Below are 11,845 nucleotides of genomic sequence, written 5' to 3' on the forward strand. Positions count from 1 at the left end.
TCACGGAGCGGCGCAAAGAGTAACCGCGCTGACTTACGCAGCAAGTGTCTGGCACGAAGGAAGAGCTGGATGTCGGGCAGCCAATAGCGTTACCTTACTTCTGTAGTCCTTGAATTTTTTTACTTTTATCATCAAAAAGCCAACAAAGAGAATCAAAAAGACTCGAAAAGCAACAGCCGCTGGCTAGTTAGTCTGCAATCCACTTCCTCTCTCGACCCCACATTCTACTTGAGGAGGGAGGGTGGCGAGCACATCCCTCGTATTTAGGAAAAGTCTGCCGACTTTATTCTGTCCGCACCCTTGGACCAACTGCCACACCGTCACGAGCAGGCTTGTCGGCGGTGGCCGCAACGGCGGCAGCTGGAAGTTTCCATGTGCCGACCAGAGCAAAGGTTACACTATTTCTGGCCTGTCAGCCAAGCCACAGGAAGGGCAGACAGGCCCCCGGGGGGTTGGGAATTTCTGCAGTGTCTCCAGGGGAAGCGTCTGGGGTTTAACTGCTTGAGAGGCTGGAGGGGGGTGAGTCACCCCCCCCCAAGCCTGGGTCCCTACTTCAGCCCCATCCCGGACCTTGAAGCACCTATAAATATAATGGAGCTTCCTGGGTCACAGCAGGACATGAACATGGAAACTGGCTGCAGTGGGAGCTCCTCAGAGATCCTCAGCAGATCTGCTGACCCCAGGACTCGGGCACAACCACAACTCTACACCCCATAATCAAGATTCAAGAACAGAGCCACCACCCAACTCAAGGCAGCCAGCGTCTGACCACCTCCCAATTTAACTACCAATGGCTCAAGTCAGAGGAAAAATGGGTTCTCCAGTTTCTTTAACTGTTCCCGCACCAGATCTGCTTTTCTCACAGAACTTCCAGATAAAAGGAGGACTGTTTGGTTCAGTTTTCAGATGAACCACACCAGAAGGGCCGAGAAAACCCTTGAAGCACAATACTGTCCCTGAAGCAACATCAAGCACTGGGTCCATGTTCAGATCTGGGCTTGGGGCCACACGACGCCTGGGCCCAGGACTTCCGTCCGCCCGAGGAAAGGCACGCTCAAAGGGCACGTGAGTTTCCCACACCCCTCCTGCCCTCCATTTGCACATGTCCCTTCAAGGAGGGCCCTCTCATGCTCAATCTTTCCTGGGGAGACTTTGGCAACGCCCCCAGATAACTCTGGTCCTTCACCCGCGTCGACAGCCCTTGCCCAGTCTGCATTCATACATCTGCGATCATTTGATGACTCTCCAGCATCTCTGCTAGACTGTCAGGTCTATCTCTCCTCTGCTGCATGCCAGCACCTAGCAGGGTACCTGGCACTGAGCAAGCACTTCATCAACATCTGTTAACAAGGGCATTCATTTAAAAAGCCCCGAGCGTGCACTGTCCTGAAATCACTCAAAGCTATAGCTGCATGAATGCACAGACATTTGTTTAAGCAGCTCATTGTGATCAGAAATAACAGAGGGTCAGTGAGAGAATTTATGGCAAACCCCAAAGTAGAATACTACGCAGCAGTAAAAAAGAATGAAGGAGTTCTCTATATATTGACATGCATGAAGAAATCACGGAGATTTACTGTTGAGGGAAGGAGCTAGACAGAATGGTGTGTAAAATACAGAGTAAAAGTTGTATAAACATAATTAAGTGGTTATATAGGAAAGATAAATAAGCACCAAACTTTTAGTAGTGGACTTCTCAAAGATACAGGACTACAGGAGGCATTCAGTTCTAGACATTACATCTCTGCCCTGTGTGAATTCTTTACACCATATGTTATAAAGCTAGTCATGTTTAGTGGGTCAGATCCCAGCTTGCTGTGTGACAAGTAGCAAGTTACTTAACCTCTCTGAGCCTTCATTACTTCATCCATAAAACAGTAACTGTGTCTTAGGATTGTTATGAGGATTATGAGGGCTGATGTGAGATATATAATACATGGCACAGTGCCTGGTATAAAGTCAATGCTTAATAAACAGTAGCTATTATTACTGCTATCGTTATGTATTATTTCTACAGCCAAATATACACACCTATGCAAAGTTTGTCTTTTGCAAGTCACTTGGTGAGAACTGCAAGAGAAAAGGACCCAAGTTTTGGCAAAGCCCTGCATCTCACTTTGAATTCCCACTTTAAACGAGGAAATTCAAATATTGCCCCACGGACTCACATGTCCCAGTGGGAAGAAACAGCTACCCTAAAACCTCCCTGTCTCCCTAACAGCTTCTCCGCAAAGCCCCACATTTCCCACTTTAACACCCCAGCCAGGGAGTGGCTGCAAAGCTTCTGTCATCTGCTGTGTGATTTTCCCGGAGATAAACCAATAAAGCAAAGTGCTCCATCCACGCAGGCTCAGGGTGGATGCGGAGGCGCTCCAAGGAGCCTGGCAAAGAGGCAAAGGCAGGTCCCCGGCTCTCCCTCGGTGCTTCCTTCCCAGGAGGAGCCTGTCGGGGCCCCAGGTGCTGAGGCTCAGAGGGCCAAGGCACACCCGGCCCAGCTCGACCCCTCCCGTTCCTCAAGGCCCCAGAGCTTACCTGCACCGTCAGGTAGAGCCTGTGGGGGCTCCCGGGGCCAGCCCAGTCCACGCTGAGGGCTCGGCACTGAGCCAGGGCCGGGCGAGCTGCGCTGCGGGCACTGGAGTCCTCGTCACCACCGGCCGGGGTGTCTTTTCCACGCCCTGTCCCAGGACAGAGAGGACAGGTGAGATAATCGGACTCTGGCCAAAGACTGCTGGCCGTGGACCACCGGCCAGGGCCGCGGCTGAGCTCGCTTTCGCACACTCTGGGCCGGCCCAGGCGTGGCCAGGAGGGGCTCACACGCCCTCACACGCCCGCCCTACACGGAGGGAGGGCCTGGCACCAGGCAGGGGCCGCACTCCTTTCTTACCAAAGGCCGCCCTAAGATTCTCTTCAGAGGGGCGCCCCAGACCCCCCCGGGGGGCTCCCCTCCCTCCACAGTGGCTTTTGGGGCTGGCGCTCGCTCGTGAGCACCCTCTACAGAGAGCAACAGAAGGAAGCCAACCAACCTGGCTGCGCTCCTCTTCATAGGAGGTGCACCCTGGGGCCGCAGCCTAATTACCCGGGCTGCCTCTAGGTGGGAATTTCTCCCCTGCCGTCATTACAAGCAACCCCACGTGGGGTGGCCTCATCCCCGCAGCCTCCAAAAGCATATTCAGGACCAGCTAAAGCGCATCCCCTCGTGCCTCTGACACACCCCCTCCCTCACCGGCTGGAGGAGAGAGCTGACTATGGCATCAACACTCCATCCACCCCTTAACCCCCCACCACAGCCTGTGGGGTCAGACGGGGTGGAAGAGGGGGCTCGCCCTCATGGGGGCAAGCTGCAGAGCCCACCACCCTGGGACATAATAACATCCCAAGTGCCAGCACTCGGCCAAGTGTTTTCCAGGCCTTAATGCCATTCTCCATCTTCAGTTTCCTGGTCAATAAAATAGGGGTGAGGAACCAGCCTCACAGTCTGGTGCTGAGGATTAAATGGGATCACACACATAAAGTGCTCACACAGTGCCAGGCACACAGAAAGTGGCCACAAATGCAGGCTGTTAGGACCACATCAGCTGCTCACAACAACCCTGAGAGATGGAGAGCATTCTCCCCACTTGACAGGCAAGGAACTGCGGCCCAGGGTCCCAGGAAGCCAGGGTCCCAAGGAACTGCGGCCCAGGGTCCCAGGAAGCCAGGATTGCAATCCCTGTGCTAACCCACCCTCTGCTGGCCCAGCCCACCCAAGGCAGAGAGAAGAGTCAGGGTGGGGGCCAAGGGGCCACTAAGTGGGCTGAGACTCTACCCAGTGGCAGACACGATGCTTAGCATTTCACACACAGGATTTCACTTGACCTTTGTCTTAAATTTTAAAAGTGGATAAAAGTCTGCATGGTCATGTAGTCCTCACAATACTCATTTAATAGACCTATATGCACACACACACAAGACTAGAAGGAACTATATACAGTGTGCAGTGACAAGCTTATGGCTGATTTTTATTTTCTTTTTTATACTTTTCTGTATTTTTGTTTTTTGGGTTTTCCAACATGTTCTGGGTTTTTGCTTCTTGTTTTCTTTTTTTACCAAGAAAATAACACTCATTCACATTACACTTGTGATCCTTAGGACAAACTCATTGGGTGGAGACCACCATCTTCAGGCCCTTCCAGAGAACTGGGGCTACCCGACCCCAAAGCCCAAGCTTTTGCCAGAAGCCCCTAAGGTCAGCCCAGGTTCGTTGTCCCCTGCAGAGAGACCATGGAAGGTATCACTCTGGCTGCCACTGATGGCACAACTGTGGTGGGAAAGAGGGAAGTGAACAGGAGCTTGCTGTGTGCCCTCTCTGGGCCTCAGTTTCCCCTCCTGTACATACAGGTACTTGGACCCGATGGCCCAGAGGGACTCTGCTAGCTCAGACAGACTGGTAATCTAAACCCCTTTCCCTGGAGGTCTGGAGCAAGACAGCAAACCCCTGAGGGCATCTTGCCTGAAGACCCCTCCCTCCCCCCACACTTCCAGGACCACCTGCCCAGGCCGGCTCGGGAGACAGTCCTGGGGCAGCTCCCCAGCTCCAACTTCCCCCGGAATCAGAGGAGCCACTCACTGTTTGATGTTGGAGGCACACGGGGACATGACCCAGAAAGGAGAGCTCGTGTTGACAGCTCCCCCAGGGGGACAGCGGGGACTTGGGGACTCCTTCACTGCCCACCCCCTACAGAAGCCATCCTGGAGGACACCTAAAACCCAGCACATGGCACCCAAACCTGGCCCAGCCACGCTCCGGGGCAGCCTCGGTGCATTCCTCTCACCATCCGCCGGCCAGCCAGGCGGGATCAAGTGACAGCGCCGCGCAGGGCTCCGGGCAGCCACTTCACCTACCTTGTTTACCAGCCGCAGGCAGAACCGGGGCGAGACCAGGAGCTCCCCGCCAAGGACGGCGGACCGAGGGGCTCCCCTGATCTGGCTGGACCAGGAGTGCGTGGGTGATCGCGGCTTCTCCCTCTGCTCTAGGGACTGCGTTAACATTGAACCCGGCGTCCAGGGCTTCTCTGTACCGACGGCACAGGGCAGAGCGCCCGGCGAGACTGACACCCTGCTCCACGCCCGGCTGCCCGGCTCACGGGCTGCCAGGTACCCTGTAATTACCTGACAGCTCTGACTGAGCCTAGGAACTTGCGAGAAACCCCGTTTCATCTCTGGTATCTGGAGGAAGGAAAGGAAATAAAGAGGCATTTTAAAAATGCGGACTCACCAGTTCTCAACCTCCCCTGGCCGGTGTGTGGGAAAGGGCGGGCGGCCGGGCTGGCTGGGGCGGGGCGAGCCATCCCAGGCTCAGGCTCCCCGGCCCGGCCCACTCTCCACAGGCCGAGCAGCGAGGGCGTGGCTCCCAGGTTCCACGTCCTGCGAGAAGGGACCATGGCCCGGGGCTCAGCAGTCTCCTCTGGGCGGCCGGCAGCCTGCAGAGAGAACAAGGGGAGACGAGATTGAAGACCCCAGGGTGGCACCCCGGGGCAGATCGGAGCCGCCATCTGGAAGGGTCTGCCCCAAATCCAATGTCCCCCAAGGACCCCCAGGGCTCAGGGAAGAAACGGGGCCTGTCACCATTTCTAGGTGCTTGTTCCAGAATGGGGAGGCTCAAAAGTGGGCAAGGAGCCCTCAGGTGTGTCTGCAGCACACTGTGGAGACCCCACATCTCAGTCCCTGCACTGTGAGCCTGGCAGGGTGAAGACAGGCCAGGTCTTCCCCACGTGGAGGAAGCACAAGTCAACAGCATCTCCATAAATCTGATCCTTTTTCTCTACTTCATCTTATTTTCCGACTGCAGTCAGCCAAGTAACTAACTCTTGAGCTCAGGCTCCTCTGCCCCAGGCCTGTCAGCCAAGTGGCTGATGCTCTGAATATTAACATGTCACTGATGAGGGGCTCAGAAGGGGCCCAGACTATTGCCAGTGACAAGTTAGGTCTATATGTAGCAAATTCTCTTAAAGTCGGCTCATTCATGTATTCAACCAGCCTTCACTCTGAGCCTACAAGGTGGCAGGCACCATGCTAGTACTGAGGTACAAAGATTCATTCATTTTTCATTTAATAATTATTTATTGAGTGCCTGCTGTGGGCCAGGCACCTGCCAGGGGTCCTCTTTGATCAGCAGCGACCGGGCCTCAAAGCTCCGGGTCGGGAGGGAGATAAACATTTCAACAGACCTTCACAATCGGAACAGGATGCAGGCACGCACCGGGAGCCGTGAGAGAAGGGACGTGGGGGTGGGGAGCAGGGATCTGGGATGGAAAACCGCTTAGGTCCCTTATGAACTGAGCAAATGAAGAGAACAGAGCTCAAGCATTCACTGCATAAGTCTTTATTGAGCACCTCATGTGTGCAAAGCAGCCTTGAGGGCATTTAAGGTGACCAAACTACAGTCCCAGACTTGGACAAACAGGGACACCATTTACAGAAGAAGTGAAGTCAGCTCAGAGGCAACGCTGAGTTTGCTCTGGGGTTTAAAATGGAGTTGGAGGCACCCAAGGGACTTCCTAATGGTGCTACTGGGGTTGCCGACCACTTTCCCCATCCCTCACTGCAGTGACCACTTTCCACCAGGCAGTAAAGATATCTATTTGAACGGTGTCCACCTCCCCTGACCCTCTATGGCTCCTGAGGGCACGGCCCACAGCACCTTCGTTCATCTTTGCAGCCCCACAGCACCAGCCTGGAGCTGCAGCTACGTCCACACCAAACACCAAGCCCCGGCTTGTTGGGAGAAGGCCGTGCAAGGAACGCACACAAAAGCTCACACTGAAGCTTGAAAGAGAGAGCCGGGCTGGAGACTCTGAGCTGGGAGGCTAAAGGTCACTGATGCCACAGGTAAGGATGCAGTCACCAAAGACTGTGCAAGATGAGAGACAATCAGGGAGGGCAGAGCTCAATCTGGATGGGAAGGGAAGCCGGGGAAGGGAGGTCAGAGAGGCGGCAGGAGGGCCAGGCAGGTGCCGAGTCCTCGGAGATGCCTGGAGGGTGAGTGGGGAGGAGAGGATGATCAGCTCCCAGTGACCCAGGCCACAGAGCAGTCAAACTGGAAGAAAGCCCCCGGGGGCCCTTTAAGGGAGAAGGCAAGGGCCGGCCCCCTGGCTTAGCGGTTAAGTGCGCGCGCTCCGCTGCTGGTGGCCCGGGTTTGGATCCCGGTCGCGCACCGACGCACCGCTTCTCCGGCCATGCTGAGGCCGCGTCCCACATACAGCAACTAGAAGGATGTGCAGCTATGACATACAACTATATACTGGGGCTTTGGTGGAAAAATAAATAAAATAAAAATTAAAAAAAAAAAAGGGAGAAGGCCAATGGAGCAGGGCAGAGGGCAGACCGGGGAAGACCCATGGGGTGGACGGGGGCTAGAGGCAGCAGCCACCGCCTTCTCTTTGGGGAAGTTTGGCTAGGATGGGAAGGAGAGGATGAATCAAGAGGATGTGGTATTCAGAACAGGAGAAACTGGAGCATGCTGGGCCGACAGAGGGGCAGGAATGATGGAAGCATCGAGACGAAAAAGAACTATGAGCGCAGGGCTGGGCGGTCCGAAGATCTGGTGACCCATGTTCGCAGAGCAGAGCCCTGGCAGAATGCCAGGCTCCCGGCTCGGAGTCGGAGTCGTGGTCTCTGCCTTCCTTGCGGGAGGAAGATGACTTGGAGGAGGAGGCTCCTGGGGGCAGTCTCACTGGGAGGGGGCTGTGGTCCAAAGAACCCGGCGGAGGCTAATCCAGATATGTGGGCGGGCTCCACAGAGGAACTGGAGATGGACCAGTGTAGAGTCGAAGGGGCAGCAGCCAGATGCCCTCTTCTCCAGGCTGCTTGGCACAGAGCTGGGCACACAACCAACCCCAAGGACCAGCGGCCCGACGGGCAAGGAGGGAGAGAGACAGGCTCCACCTGCCCACCAAGCTGCTGGAGAGGTGAGACGGCGTAGGGCATCGAAGGTTGGTTCCACGGCTGAGGGGAAAGACTTTTAAGGAGATCAGCTAAGTCTGAGGGGCAAGAATCTGTGGCTTTCAGGAAGGGAAGTTGGGGAGGCAGCCAGGAAGATATCAGGAAGAAAGAGGAAGGGCGTGTGCAAGATCCTGAAGAGGAAAAGGCAGCTGAATTTAGCAGCGGGAGGGCTGTGAAGGTCAAAAGTATCAAGGACTCTCAAATAAGCCCAAGGCTGGAGACTCTACCCACCTAGGTCATGGGGTGGGGTGACGGAGTGGGGAGCATAACAGTGGAGCTGGCTCAGAACCTGGCTGTGCCACTTACTAGATGTGTGACCCTAGGAGAATTATGTGGTCTCTCTGTGCCTCACTATCTCCATCTGTAAAATGGGGAGAAATCCACCTTATAGGGTTGGGGTAAAGATTAGACAATGCATATATAAAGTGTTCAGAACAATAACGGCATGTATAAAGAACTCAAAAATTTTATTTTTCAGTGACCTCCCTCCAGTGGTGGGTGAATGCAGGGGGGGCAGGTGAGGGGGAGGGGCATCTGCCTCTCTGGGTTTAGCCCCAGGTGGTAGAGCTGCAGCCCCCTCCCCCCAGACCAGGGATATTGCAATGACTGAGGGACAGACTTGACAACCGCCCAGAGACCACTGCTGGGGAGGGCTGTCTCCCTGGGAGAGCCGGCAGAAGGTCAGGGAGGTTGGACAAGGGTTGGGACCTCCCCTGCCCACAGTCACACATCCTGGGTTTTCCAGGGCAACCCAGATTTCAAAGCCTCTGCTCCCTGGTGCCGGTGAGGACAGCAGAACTCATCACCCTATGTCCCTGAAGTCCGGTCACTGCAAATACAGGGCCCCACTCTGAGACTGCATTCTTTGCAAATGCAGGCTCTCCCTGGCCAAGGAGAGGGCTACTTTATCAAGGGCGTGCGGAATGCGCCGCAGGGGCAAAGATAGGTGTTCACCCAGGCTCAAGCGGAGGGACAGCCAGGGAAGGTGAAAGTCCAGGGGTGGCCACCACCTCCAACCTTAAGAAAGATGTGTTCGGGGTAGGGAAGACTGCAAATGCTACTTGAGAATTTAAATGCAGCTTCCTCTTTAAAATCTCCCAGAACCAGGCCCTTCACTGCGCCAGAGTTCTGCTCTAACTCACAACAGGGGGCTAAAGGAGCTGGATTCCGGCTCGCCCTCGCTGCTGGGACCCCCCAGGCTGCCGATGTCAATGGCTCAATTCCCCAGTGCCCACGAAGGCAGCGGCCCAGGCCCTCCTTCCCAACCTCGGGACTGGCCCGCCCCACCCCCGGCCCTGCGAGGGGGAAAGCGAACTGCCCAGGGGACGTACGTGGTGGGAGGGCCCGAAACTGCAGCCTTCGAGGGCGCCCTGCGGGTGCGGCGACCTCTGCCCGGGGAGGGGGCGGCGCTGACTGGCACGCGGTTCCCCGGGAGGGTCTGGCTCTCCTGGGCCAATGAAATTGCAAAGGGGGTCCCGAGGCTGCTCCGATCCCAGGGGACGTGCCGCCCCCATGCCCTGCTCCGGGCAAGGTCCTCTGGGCCGGGCCCTCCTCGCGCCCCGCAGAGGGTCTGGGCAGGGGGGTCCCGCGGGCAGGGCGGGCCCGCACGCGGCGCCCGAACGCCGGGCCGGGCGGACCGCGAGCGCCCAGCCCACCTCCAGCCCGCCCGGGCCCCCGACTCACCGGCCTGGCGGAGGCAGGATCCCGGCGTCGCCGCAGCGCCCGGGGCTCGGCCCGGCCCGGCCCGCCGGCGGGAGGCAGCTCCACGCCGCCGCCTCCTCGGCCCGCCCCGCTCCCGCCCCGCTCCCGCCCCTCCCGCACACTTTCCACAGGAAATGATTAACTCGGGCCGCGGCGCGTTCCCATGGCAACCGGCTCCGACCCCGGCGGGGGGCGGCGCGCGCGCTCCGGCACAGGCTCCCGCGCGCACTCACGCTCGCTCCCGCGCGGGGCGCCCGCTCCGCCGCCTTCCTGGTCCCCCCAGACCTTCCCCCTGGGCTCCGCGCTCCCCGCGTCCCGCCCGCGCTAGTGCACACGTGAGCGCTCACCTGCTGGTGCACGCACATCGGCGTACGTCCTCATGGCCCTTACACTAGCACACATATGTTCGCGCACAGGCTCTAGTTAGTACACACGAACGCATTCACAGTTCTCACACGCATCCCACACCAGTTCATATGTACATGCTTTTGCACTTACACTCTAATACATCCTCAGATGCTAGTGCAAAACTTTCACACTCTGGTTAGTACTCACACACACTTCTCACATGTGCTCCCTTGCCATCCTTGACACACTCACAAATTCTAGTACACGTGTTTTCTTCACATTCTAGCAACATTTTCACACATGCTCTTAGACACTAGATAATACGTGTGTACACTTTCACATGTTCTCATACACTTTACACATGCACTCACATCATACCACACTCATACTTTCACACAAATACTTCCCCATGCTCACACACATGTTCCCTCACATGCTCTAGGACACATTCGGTCACATTGCAGTATACACATTCTTTTAAATCCTAGTACACACTTTCACACGTGCTCTTACACACTCTAGTTACACACACGTACTTTTACACATTATCACACACATGCTCCCACTAGCTCTGGTAGGAATACATAGGCCGTGCTGCCTCCCCAGCCACAGCTCCACCCACAACCCCCACCTCCCCCACCAGGCAAATTTACATCTTCCAGAGCAGGCAAGCTACTTGGGATTTTTTTAAGGTAAAATATTCCTTTTAGCTCCCATGAAAACACATTCTGAGTGCAGCAGCTCCGGGAGCAGGCAGCGGCTCCCGGTGTAGCCCCGGAAGGCCCTCCTTGTAGGATGCCTTGGAAGAGGCCTCGGGGAGGCAGAGAGCCAGCCAGCCAAGGAGAGGCAGCTGACCCAGAGGAGCTACTCTGTTCTTTGTCTCCCAAACAGAGGTGGCATTTACTCCAGAGTCTGCAGCAATGTTCCCCCTCCAGGCTGTGGAAGGAGGAGAAAGAATGAAGCTTGGAGGCCAGCCCAGTGCAGGCTGATGGTTCCGCAGACAATCTGAGGAGGGTGGGCACGCTGCCCCTTCCTGATTGTCAGGGGATGGCCCAGGAGGAGCAAGGAGGGCACTGGAGGGGGCGTGCAGCTCCAGGAGGGTTCTCCCCTGCAGCTGCCCAGGCGCTGGGCTGGCGGTCAAGCATCTCAACGGGAGACAGAGCCAAGGTCCTGGGCCCAGATTGTTCTGGATGCCAGACCTGGACACTCGCAATCCCCCTACAGGAAGTGAGCTAGTGTGTGTTTTATTTTCTAACTGAGATGCTGAGTGAAGGCCCAGTAGAGGATAGATGTCACTCTCCTGGGATGGGTCCATTGAGAGTTAGAGATTTCCAGCTAAGAACCCTGGGTAACCCCGTCAATGGGAGAGAAGGCCATAATTTGAGAGTTACCTTCTCTGAGTCCCCCTGCCTGCCTCTCCAGACAGCAGTGGCCAGGGAACGGTAAGGATGGATGAGGGTGAAACTCCTCTAGAGGCCTGACCAAGTACCTCCCTTTATTATAGTCTTTGACTGGAGGGGGGGTAGCGTCTGCCTTCACAGTGCTGGTGTAACCCCTGTCTTACTCGCTGGCTGGTACATTGACACTAACTGCAGGCTCCTTCTGCCAAAGCCAGAGCCAGATTTTTAAATTAATAATAACATTTATTGTTCTTTTTCTCCGATTACAAAAGTAATAGATGTTCATTGTAACCATCATCCCACCCACTAGAGATAAATGCTGCCAACATTTCAGTACAGTCTTTTTTTTTTCTATGCACATAATAGCTACCATTTATTCTAAGCTAATACGGTGCCAGCCGCTGTGCTAAGCTCTT

At 56.0% G+C, this 11,845-nt stretch overlaps 1 protein-coding gene across 7 annotated transcripts in view; it reads right to left on the reverse strand.

Annotated features, from left to right (window-relative positions):
- KIFC3 (kinesin family member C3) overlaps nt 1-10,539 on the reverse strand; it is a 37,770-nt gene extending 27,231 nt beyond the window's left edge. For 2 of the 7 annotated variants that reach the window (XM_058527906.1, XM_058527907.1), the window contains exons 1-3: nt 10,029-10,539; nt 5,255-5,459; nt 2,533-2,675 (exon numbers count right to left, since the gene is read on the reverse strand). In XM_058527906.1, coding sequence (XP_058383889.1) covers nt 2,533-2,675; nt 5,255-5,459; nt 10,029-10,046 — 366 coding nt within the window. In that variant the 5' untranslated portion in view covers nt 10,047-10,539. Of the gene's footprint in view, nt 1-2,532; nt 2,676-4,881; nt 5,109-5,254; nt 5,460-9,663; nt 9,732-10,028 lie in introns of those variants that run through there. The other 5 variants (XM_058527905.1, XM_058527910.1, XM_058527912.1 and 2 more) reach the window with 5 other exon arrangements.
- Nucleotides 10,540-11,845: the final 1,306 nt, after the last annotated feature.

The sequence above is a fragment of the Diceros bicornis genome, chromosome 32, assembly GCF_020826845.1.
Source record: "Diceros bicornis minor isolate mBicDic1 chromosome 32, mDicBic1.mat.cur, whole genome shotgun sequence".
NCBI lineage: Eukaryota > Metazoa > Chordata > Mammalia > Perissodactyla > Rhinocerotidae > Diceros > Diceros bicornis.